Here is a 22,483-nt window from a genome sequence, read left to right as displayed (position 1 = left end):
AAAGGAAATAACTAAGTAGTAGGAGATCAATATGATAAAGATAGACCCGGGGGCCATAGGTTTCACTAGTGGCTTCTCTCAAGAGCATAAGTATTCTACGGTGGGTGAACAAATTACCGTTGAGCAATTGACAGAATTGAGCATAGTTATGAGAATATCTAGGTATGATCATGTATATAGGCATCACGTCCGAGACAAGTAGACCGACTCCTGCCTGCATCTACTACTATTACTCCACTCATTAACCGCTATCCAGCATGCATCTAGAGTATTAAGTTAAAAACAGAGTAACGCTTTAAGCAAGATGACATGATGCAGAGGGATAGACTCATGCAATATGAAGAAAACCCCATCTTGTTATCCTCGATGGCAACAATACAATACGTGTCTTGCTGCCCCTACTGTCACTGGGAAAGGACACCGCAAGATTGAACCCAAAGCTAAGCAATTCTCCCATTGCAAGAAAGATCAATCTAGTAGGCCAAACCAAACTGATAATTCGAAGAGACTTGCAAAGATAACCAATCATACATAAAAGAATTCAGAGAAGATTCAAATATTATTCATAGATAGACTTGATCATAAACCCACAATTCATCGGTCTCAACAAACACACCGCAAAAAGAAGATTACATCAAATAGTTCTCCACAAGAGAGGGGGAGAACATTGTATTGAGATCCAAAAAGAGAGAAGAAGCCATCTAGCTACTAACTATGGACCCGTAGGTCTGAGGTAAACTACTCACACTTCATCGGAGGGGCTATGGTGTTGATGTAGAAGCCCTCCGTGATCGATGCCCCCTCCGGCGGAACTCCGGAACAGGCCCCAAGATGGGATCTCGTGGATACAGAAAGTTACGGCGGTGGAATTAGGGTTTTGGCTCCGTATCTGATCGTTTGGGGGTACGTAGGTATATATAGGAGGAAGGAGTACGTCGGTGGAGCAACAGGGGGCCCACGAGGGTGGAGGGCGCGCCTAAGGTAGGCAGGCGCGCCCCCCTACCTCGTGGCCTCCTCTTTTCTTTCTTGACGTAGGGTCCAAGTCTCCCGGATCATAATCTTCCTAAAAATCACGTTCCCAAAGGTTTCGTTCCGTTTGGACTCCGTTTGATATTCTTTTTCTTCGAAACCCTAAAACGGGCAAAAAACAACAATTCTGGACTGGGCCTCCGGTAAATAGGTTAGCCCCAAAAATAATATAAAAGTGGATAATAAAGGCCAATAATGTCTAAAACAGTAGATAATATATCATGGAGCAATCAAAAATTATAGATACATTGGAGACGTATCAGCGGTAGCCCGGAACCCCTTCCGGTGACCCGATATGTACCCGGTATCCCCGGAACACCTCCGGTGTCCAAATACTATCGTCCTATATATATATAATACAAAATCGTCATCGAACGTTAAGCGTGCGGACCCTACGGGTTCGAGAACTATGTAGACATGACCGAGACACCTCTCCGGTCAATAACCAATAGCGGAACCTGGATGCTCATATTGGTTCCCACATATTCTATGAAGATCTTTATCGGTCGTACCGTAATGACAACATACGTTATTCCCTTTGTCATCGGTATGTTACTTGCCCGAGATTCGATCGTCGATATCTTCATACCTAGTTCAATCTCGTTACCGGCAAGTCTCTTTACTCGTTCCGTAATGCATCATCCCGCAACTAACTCATAAGTCACATTGCTTCCAAGGCTTATCATGATGTGCATTACCGAGAGGGCCCAGAGATACCTCTCCGATACTCAGAGTGACAAATCCTAATCTCGATCTATGCCAACCCAACAAACACCTACGGAGATACCTGTAGAGCATCTTTATGATCACCTAGTTATGTTGTGACGTTTGATAGCACACAAGGTATTCCTCCGGTATTCGGGAGTTGCATAATCTCATAGTCAAAGGAATATGTATAAGTCATGAAAAAAGCAATAGCAATAAAACTTAACGATCATTATGCTAAGCTAACGGATGGGTCTTTTCCATCACATCATTCTCCTAATGATGTGATCCCGTTCATCCAATGACAACACATGTCTATGGTTAGGAAACTTAACCATCTTTGATTAACGAGCTAGTCTTGTAGAGGCTTACTAGGGACACCATGTTTTGTCTATGTATCCACACATGTATCAAGTTTCCGGTTAATACAATTCTAGCATGAATAATAAACATTTATCATGATATAAGGAAATATAAAATAACAACTTTATTATTGCCTCTAGGGCATATTTCCTTCAGCATGAACTTTTCTTCATTTTCGACAGCAAACCGGACCGGAAGGGTTGTCTGGCTTCTTCGCATGAGGTGTCACACCCATTTTATCGACCTTGGATTCTGTTGCTGGAGGTTCACGTCCGTTTTGTCAATGTTTTCCTCGGCGGAGCCTTCATACACCAACAAGATGTTGGGGAACTCAGTATTTCAAAAAAATTCCTACGATCACGCAAGATCTAGGAGATGCATAGCAACGAGAGGGGAGAGTGTGTCCACGTACCCTCGTAGACCGAAAGCGGAAGCTTGAGTAATGCGGTTGATGTAGTCGAACGTCTTCGTGATCCAACCGATCAAACACCGAACGCACGGCACCTCCGTGATCTGCACACGTTCAGCTCGGTGACGTCCCTCATACTCTTGATCCAGTTGAGGTCGAGGGAGAGTTTCGTCAGCACGACGGCGTGATGACGGTGATGATGAAGTTACCGATGCATGGCTTCGCCTAAGCACTACAACGATATGACCGAGGTGGAAATCTGTGGAGGGGGGCACCGCACATGAGAAGACAGGGCACGACGTCTGTGCCCGGGTCAGTCCCTGTAGCGTCGACAAACCCAACGGCTGAGCTCTGTCTGGCAGGCCGGCGCCGTTCGCGTCACCTCCTGGGGTCATTGGTGTTTGGCCTTCTCATGCGATAACCTCAGGAGATTCACTTGGCGCAGGTCACTTAACCATCTCGCAGGACCATCACAAGTGTTCTGAATCAAATTCAGGCACAACCCGCCTTGACATAGGGCCTCGTGAGTCCAGCGCTGGCTCACGAGTGCACATACACACCTCCTTCAGTCCTGCCATGCAAGCCACGTGCCAGGACGGGGCTGTACATGCCCCGGAGTCTCCCCTTAGAGGGAGCTCCCACCCACGTACTAGTGGAAGCCCCATGCTCCGCGCTGGCGGATGACACTATCGAGGATCTTCTTGGGTGATAGTTGTTTGATCTTGCTGAAAAAACAGAAACTTTTGCGCTCGCGAAAATAATTTTTGTTTTTAAACAGAGAGCGATAAAATACCAATTCCTTTTGCAGTAGATTAATATACAAATTTCCCAGGACGTCCTAATTTATCAGTGTTTTTGGAGTTACAGAAGTATTCGAATTATTTAGATTGCTACATACTGTTCTATTTTTGACAGATTCTGTTTTCTTTGCATTGTGTGCTTGTTTTGATGGCTCTATGGTTTTGTTTGATGAGTTTTTGACATAGAAAAGTTGGAATACAGTAGATATAATGCAAGAACAAAATATGAATTGGTTTACTACATCACTTATAGTAGTGCTTTGTTTTCATATACTAACGGATCTCATGAAGGCTTTTGTTGAGTTTTGTGTGATTCAAGTTTTCAAATTTTGGGTTATCTTACAATGGATGAAGAAATAAGGCGTAAGATGAGCCTAAGCTTGGGGATACCCCGACATCCCAAGCCCTAACTCTTATCACAAAATCCACTAACTTGTGTTCTAACTGAGCCAGATATTGACGCCGCCGTGGCAGGCCAGCAGCAAGGGACAAGGGCTGTAACCGCCTTCCCGTCTTAGTGCCAGTACCTCCTGGTTCTATACTAGACTCGCCCTTCATCCGGGCTATAACAAAAGTTGGAGCCATGAGCTAAATACAAGAACAAAAGATGGACCAAATGCAAGTTGAATTGTTGATGTTCCAGTTTACTACATGAGTTTTGCCGATACTTTCAAAACAACAACAAGCATCAGCCAAGTCTAAAATTATTCTTGTTACCATTGTTTCATGGCCATATCTAGAACAATTTGGCCTGTATTCGTGCTCCTGTTCTATTTTAAAAGGTGCTACATGACATTATTGCCGTGCAATTACATTTTTCCAACAAAAATACTACGCATGTTGGATACTATTGTGCATTGACATGTAGTTAGAACCTCCTGCATGAGCATTTAGCCATTGTAAAAAACATCCACGAAAAACTGACCATTTGTGTAGATCAGCTGGGTTGAAAAACAGGGTGTTTCCTGTACCTACCCAGCAGCAAGTTCCTTCAACATCACCGCTGCTAGAAATTTGCTCTAGCGCATCATCTTCAATAGGAACTGAACATAAAGACTCTTGTGCAAGTTGCCGCTACAAATCTTGGCGATGTTGATCTATCAATAAGCCCAAAGGGGTGGATATTAAATGATAGGAAGTGAAACAACAGAATGAAATGAAGACATTGTGAGCTACCAATTGTAAGAGAAAATTCAAAAATTGAAGCCAGTGGCTCGCTGAGAAGTAAGCGAACATCCTCAACAATCTTCTGGACACAACAATTGGTCGTCAGACATTCAGATCCTTTGTCTAGTTCCTTCCAATGGCCAACAAAGTCACCAAAAAAACCTTCAGTTCTTTTGAAAGCAGTTCACTAATCAAAGTAGTAAGCGCACAATATTAGGTATTTCCAAAAGAAAAACAAATAATATTGGCCAACAACAACAGTGGTGCAAATATTCATTAGTATGTACTACAATTATCTATGTTTTCTCATGGAAACATATTTCTCAATTAGATCCGATTGTACCAGACTCTACCTGCATATAATAAAGAGGTAATATCATTAGAAGTCATACAACTTACGTTGGATGTTGAGATCTTCACGGGCTGAACAATCACGCTAAGGACAACTGTTGTGTCAAATGGGTAACAGATTCTTATAACCTTTCCCCGGGAACATGTGGGCCAATCAGCCAAAATAGGCTATGTTTAGTGCAGCCCAGTTTGCGCCATTATTTTTTTATTTTGTAAATAGTATGTAAATTATGATCTCAATAATAAAAAAATGTTTAAATATTCGTGTGCTATAAGTATTATAATTAAAAATGAAATACTTACTTCTAAAATTACTCATGCATTATTATAAAAATATTTATCAATTAAAAATGTTTGTGGCGATTTAGAAAAACAATATGTGTCAAATAAAACAATATGTATCAACATATATTTTTAAAAAATATACATAATTTAAAATTTAACTACAATTATTTATGTGTTAAATGTAAATTTTTATTAATAATTTGATATTTTTTACTTTAAGTTTACAGATATCTGTAATATTTTAAATTATACAAACTTTTTTAATTGATATATATAGTGTTTTAATTATATGAATATTTTAATTATAACATATAAATAATTTTAAAAGTAATTTATATCATTTTTATTTACAATATTGATAACACATGAGTATTAGAACCTTTTATTTTTATTAATGCGATTATAATTTATGTACTATCTACGAATTTTTATTAAAAAATAAAGGCGCAAACTGGGCTGCACTGACTATAGCCCATTTCAGCTGATTGGCCCACATGTTTCTAGAGAAGGTAAGAAAATATTGTTACCCAAAACTAGACCATCAGTCTTTCTCAAAAAGAAAAATCATCAGTCGTCGCGTATTGGCACTATGGTTCAACCGTCATGCGAGCCTTGCAGCTTCAATCCCACCCCACCCCCCCCCCCCCACCCCCACCCCCACCCCCCGACCGGTGATATTTTTTTCCTGTACTGCTCATTGACAGGTGGGTCTCATCTGGTCTTTTATGTCTAAAAAAATCTCAGCCATTGACGTGTGGGTCACTGCCACGCTGACACAGAGTGTACGCCCGGATATACATTACAATGCACCGTATTTGCACCGGACATCAAGTTAGATGACCACAAATTCGTATTTTCAAAGTTGTTGCACCAAACTGAAAACCCAACGCAAGTTATATGGCTTCACGTGATATTATCTCTATAATAAATTTGGCTACAATAGAACACAAAGATATTAAAAAAAAGCAAGTCGCAACAAATGCAGAAGTTTCAACTTTCAAGTGAACAAAAGAGACATGGTGCTCTTATGTGTCATAGCAGCCTGAAACCTCATAAATTTCTCTCCATAATAATTTCGCAATTTGATAGGATTCGATTTATTATAAATACCAATACACCATACTTCATCTGATGAATGTGTGTTACTGAACCACGAGTGCGTATCACCATTCACGTTCTAGTTTCTGACGCCAATATGCATGATTGTTCGACACCAATATGCATGATTATTCAACAATGTATTAGTACTAATTAGTTTCTGACAATTAGAAGGAAACAACCGAATTCTTAGCACAATTAGCTAAACATATTAGGTAGGCATTGGCAGAATAGCTTGCTACCAGTTTCTAGAATCAACTAGGAACATGCTAAGGGAGATGATCACAGAATGGCTTGCTACCACTAGTCCTCTTTTTTATGTAGCACAAGAGACATATGCCATCAACCTTAACATCACTTTTGTAAACCTCCATAGCACTAAGACCATCACCAAAAGGGTCTGGATTGCTAGATCTTTTAAATAGCGCAAAAAAACAATATTGACTCTAATAATGTCTATTTAAAAATCTTCTTACAACTAGCTCATACGTTTTGTTTTCTAATCAATTTAACACAACCAATACATGAATGCACAAATAAGAGTTCAGTTGGGAAGAACTGCGGAAAACAAAGGCCACCCATAGTTCCATACTCACAAGAGAGCGGTGGATCTGCGCTTGAACATTCATATGAAGGTGAGCTACGAAGGCACACAAACATAGCTCGAGGCAACTCCCGAGTCTCGAGTCCCGTATCCTTTGTTCCTGACTGGCGACCTGGATGGGTGACGATGGCGACAAACCTGGATGGGATACAGTGCAATCCTTGAGGGGGAGGCGGCATTATCCTAGAGGGGAATCAGGCGACGCGGTCGTAAAGGGGAAGGTTGCTATCTATTGAGCCATGCTAGGTGCATCGACTGCAAGATAAAAATATTCCTATAGGTAGATCAACCAGGAACATGCTAGGGAGATGGACCACATATCATTACCACTAGACGCGCAGTACCGTGCAGCGGAAATAGAGTTGGGGCAACGCGTCTCGGAGTCAGTCTCCTCCCCGCGATTCCCTTGAACAACCAGGTGTCAGATCCCACGTAGAAGTTCGCCGGAGCGGCGCAAGTGCACCGCCTCTACGGTATCCATGCGTGCAGGAGGAATGCCGTGCGACAGATTGCTAGATCCGATGATCACATCACGTGAAAAATATATCAATTTTTTAGTGCATCTCCGAGTATGATTGGTCCGGTAACAAAAATTAATAGTAATTAGTGCCGAATCGATTTGTAAGTTAATTCAAAAATATATAATTAATTAGCCAGACAATTAATTACATGTGCAATTAATTATGCCATTTAAATAGGATTTATTTTTGTGCAAAATCAATTTTAAAAACAAGTCATTAATGTAAATAATTAATTAGGCATGCAGATAACATTATACTTCGTTTATCGAAAAAAATAACATTATACTTCACGCAATCCACTTTTCTAACCGTTCTTTCCAAGACTGCTCATAATCTGCCGCTTTACATTGCCACCACTCTCCAAACATTGTTTCGTCCTGTAGCAACACACGTGTAATTAGCTAGTTGGTTACAAAGTTTTTTTTTTTGACGAGTTGGTTACAAAGTTATCTTGCCAATCTCACAAAAGGTTGCCAATTGTTGGCAAGTCTTGTCCAAATATTAATAGAAGCTTCCTTGTCACATTGCACAGCACTTCACACAACCTCCACAATGCACCTACCAATACAACACATCAGTACGAATCTCAAAGCAGCAGTTGCCAAGTTTCTAAATTTGTAATTTTGTTTCAATTCTTCGATTCGATTCAATTTTTTTGCCCTTCTCACGAACGCTCTCGTTCGTCCCCACCTCCCTCGCCGCCGTGTTCCTCGCCCCGCCGCCGCCGCGGCGCCCTCCTTCTCGCCGCCGTCCCCGAGCTCGGCCGCCTCCCCCCGTAAATCCACCCGCCTCCGTCATCCCGAACCCCCGGAGCCGCCCGTCCCCGCCCTCCCCTCCGCCCGAGGGGCCGCGCCGGAGCTAGGGTTTTCGGTTTCTAGGGTTTTGGTCATGGGCGCCTCGGCTTGACGAAGAAGGGGGGCGGCGGCGGCAGGAAGAGGGGGCGCGGAGATGCTGACGGAGAAGCCCAGCTGGGTTCGCCATGACGGCCTGCAGATCTTCTCCATCGACATCCAGCCCAGCGGCCTCCGCTTCGCCACGGGAGGCGGCGACCAGAAGGTTGAATTTTTTTCCCCCTCTTGCTAATTTCTCGCGTGGAATTCGGCTTTGGCTTGGCCAAGCTCGGTTCTTTCCAGCGGCGAACCGGCGTTGAGGTTCAGCGTAGATGGAAATAGTGCACATCAGTGTGATGTAGTGGTAGCCATTGCTCGTTTCATATGCTGTTCTCTGCATTAGCTTGCGAGGTTCAGTGTTGTCGTTTCTCCGGCTCAGGGGAGTAGTGCCAAGCTCAGTTCTTTGCAGCCATGAATTTTGGCGTTGAGGTCAAGTGTAGATGGAAATAGTACAAATCAGTGTGTCGTAGCGCCTATTGTTCCTCATTCTATAGGTTGTCCCGTGCATAAGCGTGTGAGGTTCAGTGTTGTAGCCGTACCTTTGCTCGTTTTATACGTCGTTCTCTGCATAAGCTTGTGAGGTTCAGTGTTGTCGTTTCCGGCTTACAGGAATCTGCGTGGTTGTGTGTCTCAATTGGTTCTGCTTCTTCATTGTTGTCCTTGACTGAAGTTAGTTTGTGCTGTAGTATTAGGAACTTGTTATTTGGTGGCACTCTTTGGTCAAGCTTGAAATTTTTTGGGGCTCAAGCCTACCGTTCTTATGATGGTAATTGAGCCATTTTTCTTACTAATGGAAGGTAACTAATAGAAAGTTATGGTTCATGAATCATGATTTATTTACCGAAATAGCTGTCTGTTAGTCAAATTTATTGGTAGGATGTTTGTTTGACGATGCTAATATATTGGTTTGGTTCTGCAGTGTTGATGTTGTTAACTTGTTGTGTCATACTGCAAGAATTTTGCATCAACTCTTGTACATTATTTTTTCTATTTTAACCGATTTGTTAAGTAACATGCCTGTTGCTAATCATCATCTGTTTGTCTTCTTCAAAAATAGGTTCGCATATGGAACATGAAATCTGTGAGCAAAGACAACCAAAATGATGATTCCAACCAAAGATTGCTGGCTACAATGCGTGATCATTTCGGATCAGTAAACTGTGTGAGATGGGCCAAGCATGGACGCTATCTTGCTTCAGGATCAGACGATCAAGCTATCCTAATTCATGAAAGGAAAGCTGGTTCCGGTACATCTGAGTTTGGAAGCGGAGAGCCTGCAGATATAGAAAATTGGAAGGTCGTTATGACCTTAAGGGGGCATACTGCGGACGTGGTAATTATCTGCCAAAATTTCAGTCTAGCTATCTTTCTTCCAATTTATGGAAACCTGATAAAAATATTGATACTGTGATCTTTAATCTTTCCTATTAAACACATTCCTGTTTCTTATGCCTAAAGTAGGTAGATCTGAATGTGGTAATTATCTGCCAAAATTCCAGAGCTGCCTTTGTTAGTCTTTTGTATTAATCACGTATCTGTTTCTTATGCCGAAAGTAGGTAGATCTAAATTGGTCCCCTGATGACTCGACGTTGGCTAGCGGCAGCTTGGACAATACTGTTCACATTTGGAGCATGACAAACGGTATTTGCACTGCCGTCTTGCGGGGGCATTCCAGCTTAGTTAAAGGAGTTACTTGGGATCCTATTGGATCTTTTATTGCAAGCCAGTCAGATGACAAGACTGTTATCATATGGCGTACGAGTGACTGGAGTCTTGCTCACAAGACTGAAGGCCATTGGTCAAAATCCGTATGTTATGTTTCATGCCATTTTGTTTTCAATTTACTGTTTCTGTGTCTGACACGTCTTTTGTTTGCAGAGAAGTCTTTCTTACTGAAAAATATTACTTTTCTGTGTTCCGCAGCTTGGTTCGACATTTTTTAGGCGGCTTGCTTGGTCGCCCTGTGGCCACTTCATAACCACAACTCATGGTTTCCAGAAACCTAGGCACTCGGCCCCTGTGCTTGAACGGGGCGAGTGGACTGCAACTTTTGACTTTCTGGGACATAATGCGCCTGTGGTGGTGGTGAAGTTTAATCACTCGATGTTCCGTAAGAATTTAGCTACTGGTCAAGACGCAAAGACGGCACCAGCTGGATGGGCCAATGGAGCATCAAAAACATCAGCAAAAGAATATCAACCATATAATGTTATTGCTATTGGAAGTCAAGACCGGACTATTACTGTTTGGACAACAGCAGGTGCCCGGCCATTGTTTGTTGCTAAGCATTTCTTCACTCAAAGCGTGGTTGATTTATCTTGGTAAGACACTTTAACCTTACATTTGTAACAAAAGATGTTGCCATGTGCGGCTAACGGTGGAACCATTTTTTCTCCCTTACAGGAGCCCTGATGGTTATTCACTTTTCGCGTGCTCTCTGGATGGATCAGTTGCGACCTTTCACTTTGAAGCAAAGGAGCTTGGATACAGGCTAAGTGATTCTGAACTGGATGAATTAAAGAGGAGTAGATATGGTGATGTCAGAGGGAGGCAATCAAATCTAGCTGAAAGCCCTGCGCAGTTGCTGCTAGAAGAAGCATCAGTGAAGCAATTGGCTGCCAAGAAGGCGACACCTATCGTCCAACAATATCAGGCACCCCCAAAAGTTCCTGCAGATGTACCTAAACCACCTCCTGTTGTGGTTGTGGAGAGTCAGAAAGCTCCTGAAACTCTACCTGAAGGCGAAAAGAAAACAGCAGGTCAAGCGGCTGATGACACGTCTAAAGTTACCCGGGTATCTAGTCCAGTAAAACAAAGGGAATACCGGCGTCCTGATGGTCGGAAAAGAATAATTCCAGAGGCAGTGGGATTTCCTTCTAACCAGGAAAACTTGTCCAACCGTCCTCAGAATCAAGTTGTTGATTTTTCATCCCTAGATCAGCGAATGCGCCCTGGAGAGAATGGAATAAGATCATCCTACGGTACCGGTAACTGTAACAATTGTGGAGTTAGGGAACGCTCTGGCATCACAGCAAGAGCTAACATTAGCGAGAGTCTTGTTATTCAAAAAGCTTCAGCTGGTACTGGCAGGGATGGAAGGTTGAGTGTTGAACACACTGGTTCTGTTGTTCCAGGCTTGCTGGCCTCCTCCTCTGAGCTCTCTATTTTTGTATTCAATAAGAAGGACAATGATGATTCTTTGCCAGTCTGCCTTGAAGCCAAGCCAGTAGAACGTTCTGCAGGTGATATGATTGGACTGGGTGGTTCCTTTTCAACAAAAGAAACCGAGATTAGATGTACAAAAGGAACAGAAACTCTTTGGTCCGATCGCATCTCCGGAAAAGTTACTGTCTTGGCTGGTAATGCAAACTTCTGGGCAGTTGGCTGTGAAGATGGCTGCCTGCAGGTAGAAATAACCCCTCTGGTGTACTTTTTTTGTTTCGTTGATTTTGTGTGTTTTCAGTTTTTTGAAGAATGTTAGCCCTAAACTACCCAATCAATTGTGTTCTGGTTTGATTAGGTTTACACAAAATGTGGGATGCGAGCAATGCCAGCAATGATGATGGGCTCCTCAGCTGTTTTTATAGATTGCGATGACTGCTGGAAACTATTACTTGTAACAAGGAGAGGTTTAATGTACATATGGGATCTCAATAACAGGACCTGCATCTTGCAAGATTCTTTGGCGTCTTTGGTTACCTCTCCAGATGAGGCATCAGCCAAAGATTCTGGTAAAACATTTACATCCAGTCCTTCCTCAGTTCACCTTGCTGCATCTCGATTAGTGTCTGATGCATGTTGTTTCTTGAAGTTGAACTTTCTTTCTTGCGTGACAGGTGCAGTAAAGGTTATATCTGCTAAGTTCTCAAGATGTGGTTCGCCCTTGGTTGTCCTTGCCACCCGGCACGCTTTCCTCTACGACATGAGCATGAAGTGCTGGCTAAGGATTGCGGATGATTGTTTTCCAGCATCAAATTTTTCTAGCTCGTTTAGTTCTACTCAAGGTGGAGAGCTAGGAAAGTTGCAGATTGATATAGGAAAGTTCATGGCTAGAAAGCCTGTTTGGAGCAGGTATGCAAAGCTCCTTTGGTTATTTATTTAGTCTTATAGATGCTTGAAACTAATGTCTGTGACAAGCTGGGTGCCTATTGCACAGTATCCCAGAGTTTGTTCTGAATGTACCTGTGTGACTGTTTCCACCTCAGGGTTACAGACGATGGAGTGCAGACGCGGGCCCATCTTGAGACCCAGCTAGCAGCTTCGTTGGCTTTGAAGTCTTCACAGGAATATCGCCAATGCCTCCTATCCTACATTAGGTTTTTGGCAAGGTTAGCTCATTATATATCATTCAGCGCATCTGTACAGATTCTGCTCTCTTCACTTTTAGTATTTTCTGTAAGCATGAACTTTATCTGTTCAATTGGTTGAGAGATTTCGTCTTGAAGTAGTATCATGCTTTGCTGAAATCCTTCTTTCGCCTGCAGAGAGGCAGATGAATCTCGCCTACGTGAAGTCTGCGAGAGCTTTCTTGGCCCTCCCATGGGCATGGTTGGTGCTGTGTCTACCGATGCGAATAATCCGTCATGGGATCCTGATGTTCTTGTAAGGCTCTTTTTCTGTTAGATTCCATGGCATACATATGAATGTTTAGTTATTCCATAGACTGGTAGTTTCTGTTAGTTGCTACAGTCCTTCCTGTTACAGGTACCAGCTTCACAGAAGACAGATTATTTGAACCTTGGATTATACTCAATTTCTATATTAACTGAAGGGCTTAGAAACATTGAATTATATAGTAATTGTATTCGATTTCAACACCGGTGTCAGTTGCGCTCTTCGATTGATAAACTTTGCTGGTGGCTACTTTTGCAGGGAATGAAGAAACATAAACTTCTCAGGGAAGACATACTTCCTTCGATGGCGACAAACCGCAAAGTCCAGCGGCTGCTCAACGAGTTCATGGACCTGCTGTCGGAGTACGAAAGCGCCGCCGAGGAAAACGTCGACAAAATGGACGTGACGCCTCCAGCAGCAGATGCCAAGGTCGATAAAATGGACGTGACACCTCCAGCAGCAGATGCCAAGGTCGATAAAATGGACGTCACACCTCCCGCGACAGAAGCCAAGGACGCCACCGCGTAGCAAACAAACCCTTCCGGTCCGGTTTGCTGGCGATTTATTGACCCCTTGGTAAGCATAGAGAAAAAGTGCATACACCATAGTGTATTTTGAGAACTTTCTCGTGGTTGTTTTATTCTGCTTGTAGTTCCTAGTGTCCCCCGCCTGTTCGTCAAGGTGTGACCTCGGCAGAATGACTTTAACCTGTTCGCTGTAACGCGGGTGTAACAACAGTAGAAAGAAAGCGAGGTCGCCTGATATGGTTCTGTAACAGTTTTATCCGTAGAAGGTCTTGAGGAACTTTTTGGGTCCATAGGCGCAATGCCGTTTCTTATTGCGAGCAGGATGCACGGTGCATCCGCTTCCTTTTCCGAAGTGAAATGGTGTGTTCTCTTCTCGCTCATGCGTCATAGTTCGATGCTCGGCCTGGCTTACTCGATCTTTACTCGGAATAGAGTAGCGAATTTCAGTTGTTGAGGTGAGTGGAGGAGAAGCAAATGGAACAAATTTTGCACTTGCTTCTTGTATTTTGGAAGCTGCTTGTTTCAGGTGAAGCAGAAACAGGGGAGAACAATGGTGTTGGTTAGTACTGCTTTCTGCTGGGTACTACTAGTAATGGTAGCTTATGTCTATCACAAGAAACATGGCCATGTCTTGTCAGGTGGAGAGGAAGCTCTTGACGGCGACCCTGAAGGTGCCGGCGACAGCAGCCCAGGCGGCCTGCGTCGGGTGCACGTCGTCCCAGTAGAAGTAGCGGCCGGGGTCGTCGCAGAGAGTGTACTGCCGTGTGCCGTTCTCATTCTCCTCGCCGCAGTAGCCGTCGGCCCTGAAGCTCTCGCAGCATGGCCGCAGCGTGCTCGCGAACCTTCTGCTGCTCTTGTTGTCGTCGTTGAGGAGGATGTCGGCGAAGGGGGTGTGGACGTCGAGGAGGAGGAAGGTGCGGTTGTTGGGGTCGAGGCCGCCGAGGACGGACCGGAGTGCGGTGTTGTGCTGCGCGGCGCCGGCGTTGGCCAGTGGGTCGCAGCCGGTGTAGTTGAGCAGGCGGGTGAATGTCGGCGTGCAGCCCATGGGGTGCAGGTTGGTCACCACCACCCTCCGCATCCCCGCCTCGTCGCGCAGCCGCCGGAGCTGCTCCCGGAGCTCCCGCACCACCGTCGGGATGTACGCGATCGCCGCCTGCACTCGGAGAGCAGAACAACTCCGTCAGTCAATCAGATATGGGCAGTAGCTTGACACCTGACAGCAACAGATTGTAGTAGCGGTTGTTGCATAGTGAGGACGTACGCTGGTGCCGTTGTCCTTGTCGGCGGCGGCGTAGGCGTAGTCGTTGCCGGAGACGACGACGAGCGCCGTCCGCTTGCCGCAGCCGCGCTGCTGGCTGTGGTGCATGGCCTGGAAGAGGTCGATCTGGGCGCTGATGTTGCGCTGGAAGTTGCCGGTGTCGAGCACGCCGGCGCCGCCGACGGCGAAGTTCATGCCGCGCGCGAGGGTCTCCCGCGACGCCCGCCGCCGCGCCTTGTAGGCCACCGGCGTCCGCATCCCCAGCGCCGAAGCTGCACTCACATTCATATGCCGCGTCAGACCAAAAATAGTTAAGTAGAAACACTACGCCAATGACAGTACAAAACACTCATCTCAAACATACTATCTCCCATTTCTCCGACAAGTATGAGTAGATTAGTGATGATCTCATGGTGTAGTATAACTACTATTTGCCTATATCTATATGTCAGTTACCTGAATATTTCATGCGACTCGGTCACTTTCATCAGGACCACTAGATCTTGATCCAACGGCCAAAAAAAATGCATTTTACTTCCTCCGGGCCCCTCTGCCATGCGCCGCTCTGCCCTCCCCATCGCCGCCCAAGTCATCCCTCTAAGCCACACCCCAATCAACAGCGTCGGCGACAAACCGGTCTCAAGTTTCGGACTCACTCCCGCCGGATCTCCTCATCCATGGTCGGCGCTCGCCACCGGTGCACCTCACAACATCCCGGCCTACGGCCTCACGCAGAGCAGAAAGTGACCGACGCTCAAATTGTTTTGAGGTTACCTGACGGTTAGCAAGCCTGCATAACTACTTCCTCCGTTCCCAAACATAAGTCTTTTTAGAGATTTCAACAAATGACTACGTATGGAGCAAAATGAGTGAATATACACTCTAGAATATGTCTACATACATCTGTGTGTTATATTTCATTTAAAATATCTAAAAAGACTTATATTTAAAAACGGAGGAAGTATAAATTAATCTAGCTTTTGTGCTGGAAAGGGGAAGATGCCAAGGGTGTGGCTGGAGCCGGGAATATCTTATTGTCCCTTTCTCTGACATGGAATGGAAGTAGTACCAAGTTCTGGCATTAGTAGTTAGCAGATTCAGATTTGCTACTAGCCTTTAAGACTTTTTTGATTTATACAAATAAATAAACTAAATAATACTCTCTCCGTTCGAAAAAGCTTGTCTCTTAAATGAATGTATCTAGCACCAAGCACCAAGTTAGTGCTAGATTCATCCATTTTAAGAACAAAGTTGGGACAAGTTTTTTCAGACGGAGGGAGTACTAATGTGCATGGCGACTAATCAATCATCCTAAGCTATTGACTGACTGATCAGTGGGTGTAAGTAAGCTGATGAGAATAATCTGAGGAGCTTTTGTGCTGGAAAAGGGAAGGTGTCAGGGTTAGGTTGGAGCTGGGAATATCTTACTGTCCCCTTTTCTGACATGGAATGGAAGTACTCCTACTGGTTATTAGCAGATTCAGATTTGCTAAGTAGCTTTTGACACTTTTTGATTTAGTACTGACTAAACAACGTGTATGGTGCACATGGTAGCACGTAGTCAGTACGAGAAAGATCTCGCTAGCTTAGATTAAAGTTTGGACCCTCGTATCTGGCGAACGTTTGCCAAGAACGGGCGGCATTCCGAACGAGTGTCGCTCCGAAGAAACTGCCACCTCGCATACACTAAAAATGCCATGCAAATCGTTCAAAATGTCATATGTTCCTGGTGAACGTTTGTCGGGTAACATTAGCATAAAGTTTCCTGACGAAACAGAGCATCGCCATTGCCTGAGAAATATGCAACCCTATAGTGGTGTTTATATGTCAAATTGCATGAGTAGCATGACTCCTACCTGATACATTATGAGGAGGTGTAATTAGCAGTTGTGATGGTAGTGTAGCTGAGTGTGATGCACCACCACCCTATGAATGAAAAAGCCTATGTATAGTACGGTCAGCTCTCAGCTGGTTTGCAACAAAAACGTCGGTCAGATTATGAAAGCTCCTGCCGGCGCTTCAGACAAGCTGCGTAGCACATCTGATCTGACCGGACGTGCAGCGGAATCGATGAATGTGTCATGTGTGCATGCTATACATTGTTATGCTCAGCCTTCGTCAGCTTACACTCAATAGAAGAGAGGAAATATATACTACCTTCTTCGTTTCTAAATATAAATCCTTTTAAAAGACTTTAATATAAACTACATACAAATATATATAGACGTAATTTAAAATGTAGATTCATTTATTTTGCTTAGTATGTAGTCCGTAGTAATAAAATCACTAAAAGGGCTTATATGGGCTTATATTTAGGAACGAAGTGATTATATGCTACTTCCTCCGTTTCAAAATATAAGACTTTTTTGACATTAGTTTAGTGTCAAAAAACATGTATATTATGGAACGGAGGGAGCAGTTTAATAATGCATATCGATCGATCATGGGTGAAGCCAGGAGTGGGCGTGAGTCGTGACAAGACGACGGTAGTCGGTGAAATGCTACACACGCACGAGGTTGGGCGTGCAGATGCATGTGCGCGCGCATGCACACTGATGAATTTAGCTCCATGTGTGCATGCATGGGTACACCATACAGATGCATGGAAAGAGGAATGACGGCATGTGTCCATTTTGCCGGCGACATGCAACGCATGCAGCTAGCTAGCGTATGGCCAAGATGGGTGACCATGTTGCACCCAACCGTGAAGACCGACATGTTACCAAAATGAAACGATGAAGGGAAACTGCAAGAGGATTAGTTACCGGCCGTTCGGCCATGTATAGTACTCCCTCCGTTTCTAAATATAAGCTTTTTTAGACATTTTAAATGAACTATAACATACGGATGTATGTAGACATATTTTAAAGCATACATTCATTCATTTTGCTTCGTATGTAGTCACTGATTGGAATCTCTAAAAAGACTTATATTTAGGAAAGGAGCGAGTAGAACTCAACGAATTAGTACCCCTAGTTACTCCTTCGTTTCTTTTTTACTTCGCGTATAAGATTTTTCTGAAGTCAAGTTTCAGAAACTTTGAACAAATTTATATTTAGAAATGCCAACATCTCCAATATCAAAGTTATATGATACGGAAATTAATTCGATGATGCATCTAATAACATCCATTTGGAACTGCTACCGTGAATGTTGATATTTTTTCCTATATAAACACGGTCAGGCTTCAAATAAATCTTGTATGCAAAGTAAAAAGAGATTAGGGAGTACTACGTCGTCCACCCACCGATTTGAACACGACCTATCTGTGTATGTATCAACCAATCAATGCATCGGCGAGCGAATTCCATGGACAGCTTGATTTCTGCGTCCATCTATCTATCTATTGGACTTCATTTGGACCCAACGACCAACTGCATACTACACATGTATTTACTCCGTCCACTGCACCGCACAGCACCGCCGTGCCACGTCTTCTCCGGCGAGGCGAGCGTCCGGAGTAGTAATCGACAGCGAGGACTAACAGAGGAGGAGCAGGGTGTGGTTAGTGGACTTACCGACGAAGTCGGTGAGGACGCGGCCGTCGGAGAAGCGGCCGGCGGGGCGGCGCGGGAAGGTGCGGCCGTAGGGGTCGTACCAGGCGTGGGTGAGCTCCCGCCCCAGGTTCCCCAGGTTCCCCGTGTCCGCGTACGAGTCGCCGAACACCCACAGCTCCTCCGCCACCTCATGCTTCCGGTGATGACGACGGCCACTCCTCCCCTGCTCCTTGCTCGCCCGCTCGCCGCCGGCAGGGCAGCCGTCCGCCGACGCGGCCGAGGCAGCGGGCAGCAGCGCCCCGACCAGCAGCATCGCCAGGCCTTCAGTTCATCAGAGAGACAGAGAGCAATCAATGAGTGGATGACAGAGAGCGAAGCAGAATTGAAATGAGCCAGCGTGGTTAGCTGATGAGCAATAAATGGTCTCTTTTATGGACTGGCTGCTTACAGAGAAGGGCCCCGGCGGCGGCCACCGACGGCGGGCGGCTCCGGCGGTGCTCCATGGCCGTGGAGGTGTGGTATGTGGCCGGCCTCGACCGCTTCGCGCCTGTCTGTCTGATGCCCTGTGAATGTGAGTGATGGCGCGGTTTGTGGTGTGGGAGGTGAGGGATATGGGCCTGTGCCGGCCGGACAGGAAGCTTTATACTCGGCGTACGTACGCCATACATCTCCGGCCGATGCGACTGGGATGGATGGAGACACTCTAGCAGTCAGTGGACACCGCCATTATTCCTTCCCTTCCTCGAAACCATAAATAATGTCACACCTCATGCCATGCGTGGGGTATATCTGAATTTCTCCATGCATGGGCTGCATGGTCAACACATGTACACCCTATACGTATGAGACGACGCGGTTTTCTTTAATTTGTATGTATGTACAATATATATATACTCACTCCATTTATTTGAGTATAAGATTTGTCTGAAGTCAAACGATGTGAAGTTTGACAAAATGTATGATCCATCCATCTAATGATATTGATTCAGTATTATGAATGTCAATAGATATTCCTATAAAGTTGGTCAAACTTTATAAAGTTTAACTTTAGACTAATTTTATATGCAGATTAAAAAGAGATGGAGAGAGTATGTCTTTAGATATCCTTATTGTATATCTTCAAATACGACTATACGAGTAGTATTTTTTGTGTGTTGTGTATACACGCGAGCTCTATGTATACGTTTTCGTGTATGTACATACCCAAACTCACCAAAATGACTCCTGCCTGGCCAGCTATGCTCAGGTCAGGTTGTATTAATCACGCTCGCTGGGTCTGACCGGGCGATCTGGACTGCCAACTGCCACCGAAACGGCCGGCCCACCGTCGCCGTCGTGCTACAGCGAGCCAGCCAGCCACCCCCCCTCGTCAGCCACGGTTGGAGCGTACACACGGCTCCGGCCGGCCATGGCTGCTGCATTAACTCTGAACCGTCGTCTCTCTGCAGCCGCGTCAGTCGGGCAAGAACCAGTGTCAATGAAAGTCGTATCATGATAGTTTTACCCCGTTGAGCGAGTAGCAGTAGGGGTAGGTTTTTTCGTGCTCTTTGTAAGATCAAACTTGCTTTGGTTTAGCCCTTCTTTTATCAAAAAGAAAGTTTTACTGCATTTTGTTTCAGTTTTAGGCAGCAGATTCTCGCAGGAAAAAGTAGAAGCTTAATTTTTTTATAACCAGCTTTGCTAGTGAAGTTGAACTTGGATTCCGAATTTTTTCGGTGCAGTTACCTAGAACATGCGAATTCATATGTGATTCAAAGTCAATTCCAACTGAAAACAGCAATGCCTTCAGTTGACCACAGTAGTTTCCCTCCCCCTCACTCCCGTGCCTCGCCTCCGGTGAGTTCTTCTTGTCCGAGCCCTTGCCGACGGCACCGCGGTTGCTTTGCTTCCGTCAAATACGACGAACAGCCGATACGAAAATGTTCCCCTTCTGGATTCGATGTTGACACGGTTGAAGGATCGGGTTGGAGCAGTCCTTCGAGATCTTAATGGTATGTTTTTTTTTTTGTTTTGGAACAGACATAACAGAAAGTTCATCGCTGCAGCAAAAAAAAAATTGATACCTGCTTGGACTCCGGTTTTTTTTATAGAAGTTTCTCCCTAAATATGTAATTAGTGTTATAGTAGGAGTACACACTAGAAAAACTCGCAAGTGCCCCTCTATACTTTTGGGATCACTTAGATGTGAATATATTTTTATTTTCTTTTTATGATTGATTGTGTCATTTAGATGTGCAACAACCAAGCCACATACACTCGCAAGAACTGTTAAGATGATTCCATTCCTGTGTCAGCAGGAGCTAGCAAGTCAGAAGAAGCCTCCAAGGACGCACATGTTTATTCTCCTCGCTCGCTCTGACACAGCCTAAACAGTCCGAATAGACCAGCGGCAGAATCTTAGCTTTACGAGATGCATGCTCCGCGTATGTATGCTGCATCGTCTGTTCGTCCCAGCCACCCACAAACCCACCTACTAAAGCTGCTATTATCACTAATTTGGCCTGTTATTAGTTCAGTTTAGTCAGTGCCACTGTCAGGCGCCGCGTGCTTAAGCGGCGGTGCATGCTAGCAATGTGGGTACAAAAGGATAGGAGATAATCAACACTTACTGTAGCTTGCGTGGCGACTGACGCGTGGGCATGCTCCACGCTGGAGTGTCCTCTAACTCTTTTTTTTTTGCGAATAAGAGTGTCCTCTAACTCTAAGACCACACAAACATTTTAACACCACAGTATTCCCATTTTTTGTGATAAACATCGGTGAATGCTTCATCTGCGTGCCATATTTCATGATGGAATGACATTGGTGCAAGTCTTGGACAAAAAAAAAATCAATGCTTCAAAAAGATATTTTTTTGAATCATTTTCTCCCAGACCTCCACAAATGTCATTCACTCATGAAAATCTACACACGGTTAAAATATTCATCAATGTTTGTTGCCAAAAAATATCAGAATTGTTGGAAATTTTCAATCACCTTTTTTTTTTTGATTTTACTACTCATCGGGGTACATGTGGGCTCTGGATCACAAGGCCGCTATTCACTTCTTCACCTATTGACCCGTGACACCACAGAGTTCCATCCAGGACTTCTCGTATATGCCACACACCTCCTTGATCATCATTTTACTCCCTCCATTCTTTTACAATCTTGTTCTTCCGACAAGATGCTCGAGTAACCTAACTCTCTACCAGTCGGCAAAGCGTGATTTTTTTTTAAACGCACGAAAGCAACAATGCTCTCTATATACATTCACCGCGACATCTTCCCCACCGGGAGCGCGTCCATGTAGTACGGGCGGTAAGGGAATGCACGCTCGACGCTGTTCCACCGGCCGACTTCCTTGACGAGCCCCTTGCCTAGGTGTTGCATCCTCGAGGTGCTAAGATGGTACGCCATCGCCCTACCGTTCATGTGGAGGAGGAGCACGTCCTTGTGCGGATGCATTCCGATGATCCTGCAGTACCACCAGTGCTCCAACGGCTCGGGTCGGACAGCGACACCTTCGTCCAAGTCAATGAAGTTATCCTCATCCGAGTCCCACATGCAGCTGGACCCACTTTTGGTTTTCTCTTCTTCATCTTCGTCTTCCTCTTTGCTCTGGCCACCGAGGGGGTTCAAAGAGGCTGACTTTTGCTTCATTGCTTTCGACCAACTCCCATCGCGCCATTGATTTTATAACTTGTGATGAGCGCTTTATTTGGTGACTGAAAAGACTAAGGTTGGCCTCGTGTGTACGTGTCCACCCTAACCGCCCGTCAACAAGTTCCGTCAGTTTCCACACCTGGAGTTGGAACATGTCGAGCGCCACGTAGTGGATCCCTTTCTCATAACTCGCTAAGACCGACCTAGTAGGAAGGATGCCTCTTTGCTCTTCCTCGTCACAGGGTATATCATAGGTAACCTGTGAGTTTCTTAGGATCATGAGAATATGGTTACCGCAATGCACATAGAGAGACCCTCGCCAATACATAGCTGACTTCCATATTTGGTTGTAGTTTTCATACTAGTACAAATGCCCGTGCGTTGCACCGAGCGAGAAAATGGGGACAGCTGCTTCATGTGCCAAAAAACGTGTATTCGTCACAACATTATTGAGCAATTAATAAAGCGTGTGGTTAGCCTAAAAAACCTGCTTCATGTGCCATTGTGCATCATTTTCTTATACCCAATTTTAATAAATGTCGATGATAAGGTTAAACATGGAAAAATTCTTATCTTTGATAAAAGTTAACGTTTACATAAAGACCGGAACACTTTTTTAAGATTATTTAACATTTTTAGTAAATTGGAACATTTCTCTAAAAAGGAATTTTTTTAACAGATTTTTTTTACAAAATGTTTTGTCTTTTTGAAAATTATAT

The 22,483-nt window shown here is 44.5% G+C and overlaps 2 protein-coding genes across 4 annotated transcripts; one reads left to right on the top strand and one right to left on the bottom strand.

The window, feature by feature from the left end:
* Nucleotides 1–7,927: 7,927 nt before the first annotated feature.
* Nucleotides 7,928–13,654, top strand: HIRA (histone chaperone HIRA-like protein). 2 transcript variants are annotated; one of them, XM_048693908.2, is made up of 10 exons: nt 7,934–8,388; nt 9,280–9,555; nt 9,780–10,031; nt 10,147–10,544; nt 10,627–11,629; nt 11,744–11,954; nt 12,060–12,294; nt 12,429–12,551; nt 12,708–12,825; nt 13,096–13,654. In XM_048693908.2, the coding sequence occupies exons 1-10, from the start codon at nt 8,281–8,283 to the stop codon at nt 13,363–13,365; spliced, it is 2,994 nt and encodes a 997-aa protein (XP_048549865.1). In that variant the 5' UTR covers nt 7,934–8,280; the 3' UTR covers nt 13,366–13,654. The 2 variants fall into 2 exon arrangements, with proteins under 2 accessions (XP_087373536.1, XP_048549865.1); XM_087517410.1 differs by having other exon boundaries at nt 7,928–8,388; nt 11,744–12,294.
* A 185-nt stretch (nt 13,655–13,839) lies between these two features.
* Nucleotides 13,840–18,740, bottom strand: LOC125529493 (GDSL esterase/lipase At5g03610). Of its 2 annotated transcripts, none has more exons than XM_087517411.1 (4): nt 18,568–18,740; nt 18,141–18,440; nt 14,626–14,894; nt 13,840–14,517 (listed from the first exon to the last, which is right to left on the bottom strand). In XM_087517411.1, the coding sequence occupies exons 1-4, from the start codon at nt 18,620–18,622 to the stop codon at nt 13,999–14,001; spliced, it is 1,143 nt and encodes a 380-aa protein (XP_087373537.1). In that variant the 5' UTR covers nt 18,623–18,740; the 3' UTR covers nt 13,840–13,998. The 2 variants fall into 2 exon arrangements, with proteins under 2 accessions (XP_087373537.1, XP_087373538.1); XM_087517412.1 differs by having other exon boundaries at nt 18,561–18,734.
* Between the last annotated feature and the right edge of the window lie 3,743 nt (nt 18,741–22,483).

The sequence above is a fragment of the Triticum urartu genome, chromosome 4A (genome assembly GCF_056163025.1).
Source record: "Triticum urartu cultivar PI428250 chromosome 4A, HENAU_Tu73, whole genome shotgun sequence".
Lineage (NCBI taxonomy): Eukaryota > Viridiplantae > Streptophyta > Magnoliopsida > Poales > Poaceae > Triticum > Triticum urartu.
Note: the sequence above shows the minus strand (reverse complement) of the source record. Positions and strands in the feature narration are given on the sequence as shown.

Bases quoted from the DNA above. Each gene is read 5' to 3' on its own strand.
- HIRA (XM_087517410.1), top strand. From the start codon at position 8,281: ATGCTGACGGAGAAGCCCAGCTGGGTTCGCCATGACGGCCTGCAGATC. The intron at 10,545-10,626 runs GTAAGACACTTT...TCTCCCTTACAG, and splicing joins AGCGTGGTTGATTTATCTTG to GAGCCCTGATGGTTATTCAC. The intron at 12,295-12,428 runs GTATGCAAAGCT...TTTCCACCTCAG, and splicing joins AGAAAGCCTGTTTGGAGCAG to GGTTACAGACGATGGAGTGC.
- LOC125529493 (XM_087517411.1), bottom strand. From the start codon at position 18,622: ATGGAGCACCGCCGGAGCCGCCCGCCGTCGGTGGCCGCCGCCGGGGCC. The intron at 14,895-18,140 runs GTAAGTCCACTA...ATGTGAGTGCAG, and splicing joins CGTCCTCACCGACTTCGTCG to CTTCGGCGCTGGGGATGCGG. The intron at 14,518-14,625 runs GTACGTCCTCAC...CTCCGAGTGCAG, and splicing joins ACAAGGACAACGGCACCAGC to GCGGCGATCGCGTACATCCC.